This window comes from Antechinus flavipes, chromosome X (genome assembly GCF_016432865.1).
Source record: "Antechinus flavipes isolate AdamAnt ecotype Samford, QLD, Australia chromosome X, AdamAnt_v2, whole genome shotgun sequence".
Taxonomy (NCBI): domain Eukaryota; kingdom Metazoa; phylum Chordata; class Mammalia; order Dasyuromorphia; family Dasyuridae; genus Antechinus; species Antechinus flavipes.
Window position 1 is genome coordinate 44,221,892 of NC_067404.1, and position 15,761 is coordinate 44,237,652.

Here is a 15,761-nt window from a genome sequence, read left to right on the forward strand (position 1 = left end):
CCTGTCTTTCTGAACAAGTCTTGCTGCTTTCACTCTTCCCTTGCCTATCAAAACATCCTTTAAACCATTAACACAATCACCTACCTTACACTTAGATCTGGCCAACTCATTCTTCTGTTCAAAAGTCTTCAGAGAATCTCTATTGCTTTCTGAGTTAATGTTCCCACTTGTACACCTGGCATTCAAAGCCTCCTGCCATCTGCTGCCACTTGCCCTTTCTAGCTTTCTCTTATTCACTCTTCACGTTTTACATCGATACAAGTATACTGAAAGACACAATTGTCTATAATCATGTCCTTCACTTTCTTGTCTCCTTATGCCCAGAATGCATACCATACTCCACAAACACTTTTTGAATTCCACTCCGAACCCCCAGTCAAGTTTTTCTGGATTCGTCCTACTGGTTATATAATCTTTTGCCCTCATGCACTCAATCTTCTATACTACAGAGTTCCTTGTGGAGATCTCACACCTCACTATAAGATTGCAGGCTCCATGTCATATCAAATAAACATTTGGCATTGGAAATGCAAAGATAAAATAAAAAAAATCCAGTGCTGCCATAAAGGAGTTGATAGTCCGTTTAGCTAAATGTTGCATCTTCCCAATGCTCTCCAAAGTACTCGCGATACAATAATGTTCATTCAGTCATGTCCAACGCTCTGTGACCCCGTGGACCATGGAATACCAAGCCCTTCTGTCCTCCATATCTCACCAAGTCTGTCCAAGCTCATTTTCATTGCCTCCTTGATACCATCTCTCCATCTCATCATCTGCTGTCCCCTTCTCTTTTGGCCTTCAATCCATCCTAACACGGGGGTCCTTATCCAATGACTCCCGTCTTCTTAAGTGGATAAGACTCCCTATTTTACCTTCCAGCAAATAGCCTGAATTAATTTCTTTATATTGACTGATTTGATCACCTTGCTGTCCAAGGGACTCTCAATAATAGTAACTCACATTATCATAAGAGACTAACATTTCTTTCCTCATAGTAATCCTCTTTGGGAAGAAGTGCATCTATTCCCATATTACAGATGGGGAAATAGGCTTCAGAAGATTATGGAGCCGACGGTAAGTAGCAGAGTCGGGATTCGAATCCAAGTCAAGACTACAGTTACTGCTGTTCACATTGTACCACAATGTGCCTTATAACAGACAGTAAATGATGTTGATGAATCTAAACTTATTTTACAGAATATACTGAGGCCCAGAGAAGTGATAATCTACTAACAAAACAAAAATATCATATGCTTACTTAGAACAAAAAGTATTAAAAATATGGTTGAAATATTAGTGATCTGACAAAACAGAAAATTAAATGGAATAAGTAGGTTTTTAAAAAAATGGCTGCAGGTACTTGAAGTAAAGCGGTTTTAATGAAAAGATAATGAAGAGGTAGATGAAGACTTTTGAAATTATTCTGAAGGCAGTTTCTATACATTTTCAAGGATTTGAAAAAGTTGATGATGCTAGTTCTTCATTATAGCTAATTTAATTTTAAAACTTCTGTCTTTTCTTTCTTTCACACACACACAGCACCTGTCAGGCTGTCCATATAATTAGGGATTTTTTTTTTTGCCTTATAAAGAGAAAGGGGAAGATATCTCCATCCCCAACTCTCCCAGATAAAAAGGTAAGACTTATGAGAAGGGAAAAAAGACAGTTTTTACGTACACCTACAGGAGCTCTTAATCTGGTATAAAGTTTCTTCTTGTATATTTTTCTGTGTTTCAAAGATAATTGTGCTTCCTTTGTAATCCTGTTTTTCATTTTATTTTATGCATTTAAAAACAGGACTTTGGAATCACCACTTTTTAGACCATTTCTTACAGGTTCTCAAAGGAGTATAAAAATTTTCCTAAAATTATCCCTACTCACACCCTACTTCATAGCTGTACAAATCTATATTATTTCTTTCCAAAAAAACAAAAAAAAAACTTCTGGAACTTTTTCAGTCTTTTTCTAAGGGAAATTGAAAAAGGACATTCTTTTGGAGGCAGAGTGAAAAATATTTCCTTAACATAAATAGAAAGCTAGAGGCGATTTCTAACAACAAGTAGAGGCATGACTCAAATTACATTTAATGCCTGAGTGAACCTCACTGAGATTTACATTGAACTAGAAAAATACTTTAAGATGATGAAAGATACTTCCAGTGTGATGAGATCACATGGGAAGGGTTCACTAACTTCAGCACTCTTCATAAAGGCTAACTTTGTCAGTCAAGAAAATTGACAATGGACTCAAATTTAAGAAAAACATTGTGGTTATACCAAAGTGTTTATCTGGTTTCTGCTTTCGTTTTTTAAGATGGAGTTACACAGTGATCTCAGTCAAAATGAATACCTACTAATTTTTTTTACATGTCCCAAAGAAGTCACTACAACTCTCTAAGAACATATAATTATACACGCGCGCACACATACACACATACACACACACACACACACTCTCTCTCTCTCTCTCCTTTCCTATTTATTATGAAATATTGGTTATTCAAAGAAGCTTCATCTAAGGATGACTTTAAAAAAATACATGTCTTACTTGAGGAAATAAACAGGATTCCATGTGTAAGAGCCTCGAATAGTGCCAGAAAGAGCAGCACGGGCCATGTGTAGTATATCTATTAATAACACAGCTCCCAGTCTTAAGTGACACTGACTAGACCCTACTACTCTAGACTACTGTTGAGCAGATAACACAAAGTAAAAATGTATACCCAAACTAAAAACAAGATATTCTTGGCAGATAATTTGGATTGGACAGAAATTGATAAGGTAAGAAAGCCAGTCACTTAAACTGACAGAATATGAAAGCAAAAAGTTAGCTATAAAAGAGTAGGCAGGGCATAGGAGAAAGAATATTGAACCTCCAGACAGGAGACCTAAGTTCTGAGATATTTATTTTAAGTAAATTTTGTCATTTGCACAATGGGGGAAGTAACGTTCATATTAACTAATCCCACAGGGTATTGGGAGGATAGAAGCACTTTAGCCTTTAAACAGAAGAAAATAAAAAGGAGGTATTATGATCATGAATAGCAATATGCATGATACAATATAAATGGACTTAGGATTAAAGTTAATCACTCTTGTCATCTGGATATTCCTGTAATTGCACCAGGAAGCAAATAAACACTTCAGAAGTGCTCTTTTTAGTTCATTATGGAAACAACTAGCTACTGATATGACGATGATTTAATGTAGCTCTTTAAAAATGTAGTGGAGGCAACCATTTTGAATTGCTGGAGGGACTTAGGGCACTTGGAGTATAAAATTTGTATGAACTCTTTCAAAACCAGATTTCTTTAATTTAGAAAATATTGATCAGATATCTAAGGTGCAAGGTAAAAAGAAATAACTAAGAGCTCCTTTTTCAGGAGACTACAAAAATAAAAACCAATAGGAATAGAAGCTTTTTCAACATCGACAGTCTGTCAGTGTAATATAGGATGTCCTGTCTGAAAAGGTCTTATTTAATATTTTCAGTCAGATCCAGAAATATAGCAGAGGTTTGCTGCTATTTGTTCCCAAGTGGGACTAAAGGTCTGGAAATAGCAGAATTTAATGCAGACTACAGAAAACAAGTAGCAGCCTACAAGCCAGCCTCCTAAGATAAGAGAGAGCCACGAAGCTCTCTAAAAATAGCAACTGCTTCATTTAATCTATATGAATGCAAAGAAATGCTTCAGTGAATTATGGTAAAATGGTAAAATGTACATATACGACTAGTAACACAGTCATGACTTCCATCTTGAAATAAATGTTGAAATTCAGTTTTTTTAAAGAAAGTTTATGATATGCAACTATTCTCTTCTAATGGCATGCAATCTGTTATTAAGATTAAGTGGACTTTATAAGAAGTAATGCAACTCAAATGGCTTATTTGAAAAATGACTATTAGTGAGAGGATACCCAAATTCTCTGCACAGTACAGAAGGAAGAAGACCGACTTGGCTTCAAGTTCTAACTCAGACTTGGGGCAAGCTCATCATGCTTTTTGAACCTTGTTTTTATACTCTATAAATTGGAGAGCAAAAAGAGTGTCCATTCTGCCTACAAACTGATCTTTTAAGGGAATTTTGTGTGCCTGAATAATCTTACACTAATTAGGACAAAAACAAAAGCCCAGCCACAGAAGGATATTTTTTGAAGGTGGAGAAGGTACTATTTTGAGAAAATTCCCTTTCAAACTTTGAGTTCTTATGGTATCCATCACATTCCACATTGTATCAAAGTTATTTGTGTGCTTTCTTCTTCTTACCCTATTAACCTGGCATCTCCGTTACAGCAGGGCCTGAAGCTGCCTCTGCTCTGTAGCTCTCCTAATACCAACCAGATCATCTTTCAGGAGACTCAACATTCACCGAGAGATGATAAAACATCTTCCCAAAGTCACAAGGGTGTAAGCTGTGACCCCCGTGTCTCTTTTCGTAATTCACCTCAGCCCAAACGCAAAAGCCATCCATGAAAGTTGTGCCAGTCTGCTACACCACGGAGTGAAACAAACCTCTCTTCTACCTAGATGGTAAAATCATTAATTAGCTACTTTGTGCTAAAGGGAGATACAAAGATAAATAGTCACGATCCCTTCCTTCAAGAATCTCGTGATCTTGGAGAGGAGAAACAAAATTTCTCTCCCCACCAAAGTTCCTGGGTGGCAAAGAGGTAACAATGACAAAGTAAAGCCGTCATTCCTTCAAAGCATTCCTTCAAAATTCCTAGAAGTGTTGGCAAGATTGTTAGAGAAAGCTCAGAAACGCATGGGATTTTGTGGCTCATCTTTTCAGGAGACCGACCCAAACTTCCTGATGGTCAGTACTATCCTGGAAGCAACAAAAACATAAAATGTTGCTGTTTCGGGGGGGTTCCTGGTTCCTGCCTTATTCCATCAAATTTGTATACGAGTATCTTTGTAACCTGAGTGATCCATGTAAACATAAAGATCTAGCCCTTTCCTGGAGCTGCATTTGCCCAAGGGTCAGTTTCATTTTCAGTCCCATGAGAATCCAAAGTTTAGATGCAGAAACTGAGCCCCAAGCTGGAGTCAGGATACAGCTGTTAAATCCAAGAGCAGGCTGTTTGGCATCACTAACTGTACTTGATGGAGCCCACAGCTGCCAAACTTTGATTTAAAGCATTGCCTTTTATAAAAAGAACTATAATGAAAATACCTTATGACTTACATAAAAACATTACCTTTAAATATGATCCATAGTATTTGGTTACATACGAACTGTCACATTGACTTAAAACAGTTATTTCTTGCTGAATGTCTTCTATTTCATCTTCTGCTTCCTCAAGGTCTATGATTTTTATAGCAACCACTTGCTGGGTCCGGTTATCAATTCCTTTAAAAACTTCTCCAAAGGAGCCTTTCCCAATGCGCTCCAATTTGGTGAACAACTCTTCGGGATCAGTTCTCTGATTCTAAGGAAAAAGAAAAAAGAAAAAAAAATTGAGTAAGAAAGGGAAGAGAGGAGATAAATTCCTTCACTCCTTCAAATATCCATGATTTTGTCAATGTGGATCCAATCCTCCACAGATACAAAGTACTTCCCATTTCTTAGCAGAGTCTTCATGAACTGCTGCAGTTAAAAAAAATCACCCTTTGGCCAACCTTCTGATTAGGGCTCTCTCCAACAGCCAGGCTGGGCCTCAAGCATCCCATACTCATTATCCCTGGCCTGAACTTTCCACCTTAGTAGGCAGCCACAGATAGTATCTACTTGAGACTGCTTTCAAATATTAGCCAGATCTGCTATATATCGCAATTGGGGACCCAAGTGGGATTTTAGAAAATGGTTCAAAAATTGAGGAAAATAAATCGAAAACAGTTGTAGGGAGTACTGACTCTGCATTCAGTTTGTCTATTGCTCTGGCTCGTCCAGTTTTTTTGACCCTCGACTGGTTTCCTGGCCCTCGGCATCGGACAAACTCTATCTGATCATGGCCAGTGTGTGGCCTGAGCATACTGCCCCGGCTAGGGGCAGTGCCCCCAGCCAAGATTCCATCGGCATTCTAACTGAATCACCAGCCGTCATCCTCTGTCGTTTAATCTTTCATCCTATTACTACTTGAAACCTGAATTACCGAATTACTCCCACCACACCATCTCCTCTCCTCTGACTTGTGGGTTTAAAGGAACCAGAGGAAGTCCTGCATCCAAGCTACAAATTTATGATCTCAACTCAGTCTTCACTGCAACAAGATAATCTCTGTAATCTTCCCAAATTGACTTTATATTCTGTTCTTCCCAAAGGCTGTCCCCCCCAGACCACCTGCTTCATACTCCAATATCAGGTCCTCCCCTCAGACTTTTTAATAACAGCAAGAAGCTATTTACCATAAGCTCCTTTTTCACATTCTCTTCATCTCAAAACTCCTTTGCATCATTCTCACGTTACTCTCTCCTCCTTTACTTTAGTTCCCGATCATAAGGCAGCTCTCCTCCTCAGCCAGGCTAACAGTCCTTTTCCATGTGTCCTTGATCCCATACCCTCCTATCTTCTGACAGAGATTGTCCTTTCAATCATCCTCTCTGACTAATCTTCAATTTATCCCTTTCTAATGGTGCCTTTCCTGCTGCCTACAATCATGGGCAAGTCTCCTGAGTGTATCCTTAAAATACCTTCACTAAATATCCCTTCAAACTGTCAGACAGTAACATCTCCTCTCTTTCACATCAAAACTACTAGAAGAAGCACTATACTTACTGCCTCCATTTACTCTCCTCTGATTTACTTCTCAGTCCTTTATAATCTGGTTCTTAAACTCATCATTCAATGAAACTGCTCTCTCCAAAATAAGGAAAACTGCACTGAATTGCCAACCTGGAGGGTCTTTACTCAATTTCACTTTCTTGACCTCTTAGCAGTCTGACACTGCTGACCACCTGTCTTCTGTGAATCTGTGTGACACTTCTCTCCTAGATCACCTCCAATTTGTGATGAATCATCAGTCTCCTTTGCTAATTCATCATTTGTATCATGCCAACTTGAGATCTTCTCTCCTTTCTCCATATTCTCTCAGCAAGCCCCTCAGCTCCCATGGGTTCAGGTATCACCGCTTAACAAATAATTCCCAGATGTTGAGATGTAGCCTCAGTTTCTTTCTGGAGCTCCCACTCTGCATTGCTGAACATTCTTTTTCTTTTAAAATTATAGCTTTTTATTTTCAAAATATATACATGGGTCATTTTCAACATTCACCCCTACAAAACCCTAATTTCTTCCCCCGGCCCACAAGTGATATGTTAACATGTGCAGTCTCTATACATATTTCCACAAACATCATGCTGCACAAGAAAAACTGAACATTTCTTAACGGCTGTGCCACAGACATCTCAAAATTAGTATTTCCAAAACAATTCTCCCCTTCACGTCTTCCATTTAGAAAAACAAAAACAAAGCACAAAAAACTTCCCCATTACCATAGATGGCACCACCATCCTTTTAGTCACCCACGTTTGCAAGTCTCAGCAGTGTTAGCCTCATCTTCTCATTCTCCCTCACTCCACACAGCTGACCCACTGCCAAATGGGGCTGTTATCTCCACAACCTCTCGTATCTATCCCTATTCTCTCTACCTTACCCCACCACCTTAGCTCAAGGCCATCTCAACTCTCACCTGGACTACTGCAAAAGCCTTCTAATTGGTTTCAAGTGACCGTCCACAATCTACCTTCTCCGCCGCTACCAAAGTGATTTTCCTTAAGCTCTGTCACTCTCCTACTCAATAAACTACACTGGCTGCCTATTACGGTCAACTATAACATCTGTTTGGCTTCTAAAGAAAAGCTCTTCACAAATTGGCTTCAACTTGCCTGTCCGGTCTCATCATACACAACTCCACTCAGTTTAACTAAAATGGCCTTCCTACCATTCTTCACATATAATACTTCATCTTACCTCCATCCCTGGAAGAGATTCCCTTCTCATTTGTTCCTTCAAGACTCAGTTCTCAAATACTACCTTCCACATGTTTCCTGAGCCCCAACTGCTTATGTCGTCTTCCCCCAAATTAACTTGTGTTTATTTTGTATATTTGTATAAATATACATATTATTTCCCCTTCCTTTTTTTCTTTGCATCTCTAGCATAGCATACTATTTGGCACATAGCAGGTGCTTATTAAATGTTTCTTGATTGCCACAGGCTTCTCCATAGGTTGCTAATGAATGCTTAGCACATCCTTCAAACATGTCCTACATATTAATTCAAATTAACTTTTAAGCAAATGATTTGAGCTGATTAAAAAGCCCAAGCACATATGTGTTTTTCTTTTCTTTGTATATGGAGGTTTTAATGTTTCTTGGTTTGTGTCAAGGTCAGAAAAATAGCAAAATTGTTTTCTAAATGAATCCAGTTTAGTTGCTTAATCCAAGTAATACTGGTTTTCCTATGTAGATTTTCTTATGTTAAAAGTGCACAATTCTTCTAGACATATTTCCACAATGACCTTGTTGCACAAGAAAAATCAAATCAAAAAGGGGGAAAATGAGAAAGAAAATGCAAGGAAATAACAACAAAAAGAGTGAAAATGCTATGTTGCGGTCCATACTTAGTTCCTACAATCCCCTCTTTCTCTCTCTGGATGCAGATGGCTTTCTCCATCATTAGTCTATTGGAATGAGCCTGAATCATGTCATTGTTAAAAAAGAGCCATGTCCATCAGAATTGATCACCATATAACCTTGCTGTTATGTACAATGTTCTCTTGCTTCTCTTACTTCACTTAGCATCAGTTATTGAAGTCTCTCGGCTTCTCTGAAATCATCCTGCTGTTTCTTATAGAACAATAATTCATAACATTCGTGTACCACAACTTATTCAGCCACTCTCTGATGAGCATCCATTCAGATTCCAGTTTCTTGCCACTACAAAAAGGGCTGCCACAAACATTTTTGAACATGTGAATCCTTTTCCCTTTTTTATGATCTCTTTGGGCTACGTCTCAGTAGAGACACTGCTTGTTTAAAGGCGATCACAGTTTGATAGCCCTTTGGGTATAGTTGCATATTGTTCTTTAGAATGGTTGGAACATTTCACAACTTCACCAACAATGTATTAGTGTCCCAGTTTTCCCACATCCTCTCCGACATTTTTCATTATCTTTTCCTGTCAGCCAATCTGAGAGGTTTGTAGTGGATACTCAGAGTTGCCTTCATTTGTCCTATGCAAATATTCAGAGAGCTGGGCTAAACTTCAGAGATCAAGATCAATAAATTTTATTTACAAAAACTTTAACCTTGGACCAATGCTAATTCTTTTGAAAAAATATTCAGATTTCCCTTTCTCTTTTAAGGAATGGAACTGAAGGTTTGTTTTATATCAGTAGTGAATCTGTATTTTATTCTAGCAGTTTAAACAGTAAGCAGTAAGGATGAGAACAAGTAAGCAAATGGGACAGTGGCCATTAAAATGAGCATTTCAGGCATTTCTGTGGTCAAGCTAAGTGCCATCAGAAAGGACATGGTATACCTTCACTCACTTTTGCTTTCCAGAATGGGAGATAATTAGCTTAAAACCAACAGGAATATTTCACTGGTTCTGAGACTGCTGCCACCAGCAAAGATGAGCTCCTCTTAATTTTTGGCAGTTTGCCTGAACAGAGACAAAACCTTCACAGCAGCAAAGACACACTTTTAATGCTGCACAAATCCTTTTATAAGTGTGATGTGAGATTGAGCAACATGTGTCAGGCTAATAAAATACACCAAAAAAGGAATTCAAGGCGGAGGAAAAACAAATTGTAATGAAGTCAACACCTGTTAATAGTCTCGAAACAGAATACACCACTCATTATAGCAGACACCATTACAAGGAAACATGCAACACAGGTAAGCCACTTCCATATAACGCTGGAGAGTGTACAGCAATCGTATTTTATTTCAACAAATAATGCTATTTTTAAAAAGTCCTGCTTTCTACCCAAATATCAGTCATTCTGTCTTATCTAGGCAAGATCAGTAGCAGGCTAAACTCAGCTACAACGGACTTACTTGTATAACAAGCAAAATGTATTCAACTTTTGACCTCTCAACTAACCCACCTAAACATATGCTAGCACATGTACCAACATAATTAGAAATTAGCAGATGCATTAACAGTTTATTAGCAAGTTTGTTACCCAAGGGTAAGATGCTCTGCTCTTCAATTTGAAATGAAACTAAGCAATTGAGAGTCAACCTTTATATTTGTGAAGAGGTCATATCATTATAAATTATAATTTAATCCAAACAGAAACCACCTCCAAATTTGCCTTTAGCATATTACCCTGATTCCACCAGTAAGTGCTTCTACTGCTCTAAGAGAATGTTGTCTTGCAAGAGTTCGAGGATTTTTGTTTTACTTTACATTGTTTTTCATTCTGAAAGGCAATGGGAATAAGCATGGCTCAATGTGATAACTGAAACTTGGCCACCAAAACAGAAGTCTCTGAGCTTTTCAGGTGAAGATACTAATTTTCCATTCCCCCCAAAGCCATAAGATCAATGAGAGAAAGAACAATTGCTGCACTTTATTTAAAGTCAAGGACAGAGTTGGGTATTAAAAAAAGGGAAACACAGGCAGTAGAATCCCTGACTATAATAGAAAAGGGAATGCCCGTTTCTGTCCATCTCTGTGCTTCCCTACTGATTGAGAATACAGAGGGAAGAAAGAAGCTATTGTAGTAGGAACCAGCTTTGAGAACTTCTGGGCAGGCTTTGATTACCTTCCAACAGACATAGATCTAACGACAAGGGACATTTTAATAGGTATTATCTTCCATTAAATTTTTTTTTATTTCCAGCACCTGTGGGAGATAGCAGAATCATCTGAACCAGAAAAAGGCATAAAGTAGTTCAGGTGCTTCGGAAGAGGTTGATTTAGTGAAGTATGTCAGATGTTGAATTTGGGAAGGAGAAATTTTGAAGAATAATCTCCAGGCCCAGATACTGGGCTAGATCTGATTTCCAGGTAGGAAGAGAAGTAAGACCAAAGACAAGGAGGAAATAAAAGAATTAAGGAGAGTACCAAGTAAGAACAGGAAATAGTACTTGAAGAATTTGGTTAAGAATAAGGAAAAGATAGTTGGCCAAAAAAAGCAAATTAAGTAAGAAAAGGTAAAGGCTAAGCAAATTAACAGTGGTGAAGGGGACCAAATTGGTGACACGGAAAGGAGACTGGTTCAAGGGTCAAGGGGAAGAATTTGACTGGAGTTCTTGTTTAGACAAAGCAAAATTTGAGTAGGGTTGGCTATAAAAAGTTTTAATCTAGGTGCTTAGGATTGAGGAATAAATAACCACAAATAGTTTCTAAAAACAAGGCTAAAAATCTCAACAAGTGGGGAAAACTGGGTAGTTATTTGTGTCATGTGTGATATCTGTGTGACTTATATTTTAAGTGTAGGCTATCTTATATTTTTGGACCAGAAGGCAAATGGATCCAAAGAATGCCTCTCTACACTCTAGGTTGTTTGGAAGAAGGAAAGGCTTCTAAAGGAACACTTCAAGGAAAAAACAGATCTGAAGTTGAATAGGGATGACTTGATCCTTGTCAGTATGATGGAAAACAGAAGAATGTAACAAAGAGGAGAGAGGGAAGACAAAGTACACCTGTACAACGAGATCTTGAAAAAAGATAGGAGACTCTTACTGAAGAGGAGAAAGCTGAATGCTTTGAGTAAAAAGCTGCTTTTCTTCCCAAAATGATATAGTAGAAGCACAATAGCTAACAGGTAAAAAATCACGGTCCAGTAAGATGCAGGTGAAAAAAGGAATAATAGTTGGTGGCTTCTACTGAGGGGTATAGAGGCAACTATATGACAATGTGATAAGAAGAGAGATCTGCTTTCTTCTTGGGACAGAACAGAAAACTCCCTACAACTTATAAAGTGAATGACAACTAGGCACTTGTGAAGATTCACATGGGCACTAGTGATAGTTCCAAAAGGAAACTAAGAAACATTATGAAGAACATAAAGGAAAAATTAATTTGGGAAGTAAACAGCCCCAATCCATGAACAAGAAGATCGGGGTGAACAAGAGCAGTAACTACAAGACTGGAAAAGGGCAAATGTTCCTATTTTCTAAAGTGATGACAAGAGTTTAAAAATATAGACCTTGACTTCAGTTCCTGAGAAAATTCAGGAACAGATTATTAAAAAGATGATTGGCAAGCATCTAGAAAGGAAAGCAGTTATTAACAAAGAATCAGTATAGTTTCATCAGGAACAAGTTATGCCAGACTTACCTTATTTCCTTCTTTTGAAAGGCTTACTAAATGAGCAGAAGAGGGGAGTACTGAGTGTAATCTGTTCAGATTTTAACAAAACTTTGAATAAAATTATTTCATACTATTCTTTTTTTGCCTTTAATTTTGTTAATCTCTTCTTTGATTTTCAGAATTTCTACTTTGGTATTAGCTGGAAGGAGTTTGATTTGCTGTTTTTCTAGTTTAACTGCACATCTCATGTATTGAATTATTCTCTCTTTTGTTGATGAAATTGTTTAGAGATTAAAAATTTCCCTTAAAGACTGCTTTAGCTGTATCCCATAAATTTTGCTATGTTCTCTTACTGTTGGCATTTTCTTTGATGAAATATTGTAGTTTCTATGATTTGTTCTTTGATCTAATAATTATTTGGACATATAGCCTACAATTCTTTCTTCAAAAGTCTTTTATTAAATATAATTTTGGGGGTTTTTTGATCAGCAAAGAGTGTTCAGTATTTCTACTTTTCTGCATGCTAGTGGCCCTTTAATGCCTCCATGACATGGTCAATTTTATAAAAGGTGCTACACACATCTAAGAAGTACACAAACCTCTTTCTGATTCCCATCTGCTGATTGACAAAGATCTAGCAATTCAGCAACGATTCTTAGTAGTAATATTTCATCCTGACCTTTTGTGTTTTTTCTTCTCTCTGCCCCATTCCCTTTTAGAAAGCAGATGGTAAAAATGGAAATTTGCAAACAAAAAGAAGCCCAAGACCTGTAGACTATTCAGAAGCCTCAAAGCCTTTATCACTAAATATTTTCATCCAGAAGAGTGCTGAAAGACACTGGACATCGTGAGTGCTGAACAACACTAAAAAGAAAATAAAAGCGAATTTATAGAAACATAAAAGAAATTGGTCACTGATACGAGAACCCTATCAGAATCAGCTGTCTGTATGCAAGCAGTCATATCATTGCCTAGTCAGAGCAAAGGTCAAACATCATCAAGTCAGAAATGTAAAGATGAGAAGACACCGTGAACAATTTTAGCAGCTCCAACCTAACCTATTCAAACCAGCTGTCAATACTGAAAAATAGGAAATGAAAAAAAGGCAAAGGTATTGCTTTGATTAGCACCATTTCCTGTAAAATTCTAACCAATGTTCTAAAACATGAGGCCAAAGATTCCTGAAATCAAGTTACCAACAAATGCTATCTGATAAGCAGAGACAGATGTCAGGGTTAAGGAGCTCCCAGCTATGTTCCTTGGTGAGCTCATCAGTCCATAAGAATCATTTCTGTACAAGTGATTCAAAGATCTTTTAATATCCACCTCTAATCTCTGTCCTGAGGTACTATCTTACATCTCCAACATCTTGAGAGTTGGGTGTTCTCTAGGAATCTCAAACTCCAAATGTTTAAAATAGAACACATCACCTTTCCCCCCAGACCTTAACCATTCTTCCAGGGCCCCATCATCCTCCTAGTTACCCTCACAACCTCAGGGTCACTCCCCATTTTCTTTCACATTCACCTTACATATATTGTCAAATAATGTCATTTCTATCCTCTCTTGTATTTTTCCCCTTCTTTTTTATGGGTCCTCATTACCTCTCATCTGGTCTAATTAGACTCCCTACCTCAGTCCTCTCCCCAATTCACTCAGCTCAGGCAAAGATTCCTGAAATCAAGTTACCAACAAATGCTATCTGATAAGCAGAGTCAGATGTTGCTCAAGGGCAACAAATTTAGAATTTTAATAATTTATAAAATACAAAGGAAGGTAAAAGACCATGAGCAATATCACCTTATAAAATAGTGAAAAACAGTAGAAGTGAAAACAAATCCAAAGAAATTTGGCATGAGACCCAACTGAATGAATTCATCCTAAGGGTCCTTCATATATACAACTGGCAGGAGGCTAACAAATAGAAAATGAAACAAATCTGTTGACCTATTTTCATCGTCAGTAAATGTAATCACAGATTTGTACCCTAACATTCCAGGCTCTGATATGAGGAAGCTGAAATGATACTTAGGAAGATGAAAGTAAGAAGAATGGCTGGTCTATATCAACTGTATTCTAAAAAAATTAATGCTAAAAGTGACAATCCTGAAAGCACTGCAGGATAATTTTACAAGATATTTCAGAGTGGGAAGGGGGTTTATTAACCATAAAAATGTGACCAAGAGAATGTCAATAACTAACTCAATACTAAAAAGATAGTAGGCTACTTTCAGGCAGGGCTTCTGCAAGCAATTTTCTGTAATGTGCTTTGTCTTTCCCATCACTCAAATGACCAAAAATGTGGAGGACAGAAGATCCTGTTGAGCTTGTTGATTAAAAAAAAAAAAAAACTACTTGAATAGAGCCACAAAGGCTTTCCTCCAAAAACTTGGGACTTATGCATATGTTAAGATCCTATAAAATTGGATGATAACTGGAATTGCACAGATAACTGTTTAATGACTCTAATTCTTAGTGCCAAGCCAAAGAGAGAACAGAAGATATGTTATCCAGAGTTTGTCACTGTCATGGAATATGTTCTGTGTAAGGTTACAATGCAGATGGTGAGATGTTCTCATAGCTGATATTGTATTAAGTGCATCAAACCCCAATAATATTCATGCCTTCAATAAGAGCCACAAGTACTCATACAATTATAGATTTAATGCCTGATATCATCCAGGTCAATTCCCTCATTTTGAAGCTGAAACTGAGGCTTCAAGATGCTAAGTGGCTTGCTCAAGGTCCCACAGGCAGTAAATAGTAGGCTTGGGATTCAAACTCAGGATCTCTATCTAATGCCAAACCAGAACTCTTTTCATTGTACCCCACTTAGAGAGAACACATAGGAAAAGCTAAATGGATAAAAAATGCTTGTTGTCCAGACTATGAAGTGAGGTTATATGGTCACTGGAACAAGCACTGAAGATGAATGAGTTTGGCCCAGAATTAAATAGGAGAGCGGTCCAGACTGCATTTGGGAAAATGTACTCTCGACTTACAGTATTTTCATTGATCCAGATACTTCCCAGCACAAAAGCCTTTTTAAAAATAGTGTCTTGATACAGTAGACATATTCCAACTAGCACATCACTAGCCCCCACAAAGCACATTCCCAGGAAAACAATTAAGCAACACTAAATTGTGATAGCAGCAACTAGTAATCCATGCCACTTTAAATTTGATCTGCCATTTGGGGTTGTGTTAATTTATGTTACTGTAATCATTTTGTATTTGCCCTTTTGTCTCTCTCTTCATTATGTATCACTTCATGCAAATGCTTTTCTGAATTCTTAATTATCATTCCTTAAGATACAATAACATTGTATTACATCCACATATCATTCCATTCAGCAGTTCCCAAAGTATGAGGTGGTTAGTTTGTTTCTAACTTTTCTTTCTTCAACTAATGCTATTATGTATGCTTTTATACAGATGAGTTTTTTTCCTATTTTCAACAATCTTCCTTTAGTGTAAACCCATTATACCGCGATGGCTTTATTACATGCTTACTACTAGTGCCGAGCACTATAATAATCAACAGGAATGT

General features: G+C 37.5%; 1 protein-coding gene across 4 annotated transcripts in view; it reads right to left on the reverse strand.

Annotated features, from left to right (window-relative positions):
* The window catches only part of STK26 (serine/threonine kinase 26), a 53,962-nt gene that overhangs the window by 10,387 nt on the left and 27,814 nt on the right, over window positions 1–15,761 (reverse strand). For all 4 annotated transcript variants that reach the window (XM_051969071.1, XM_051969070.1, XM_051969069.1 and 1 more), the window contains one exon: window positions 5,202–5,432. In XM_051969071.1, the coding sequence (XP_051825031.1) occupies window positions 5,202–5,432 (231 nt within the window). The remainder of the gene's footprint in view (window positions 1–5,201; window positions 5,433–15,761) is intronic.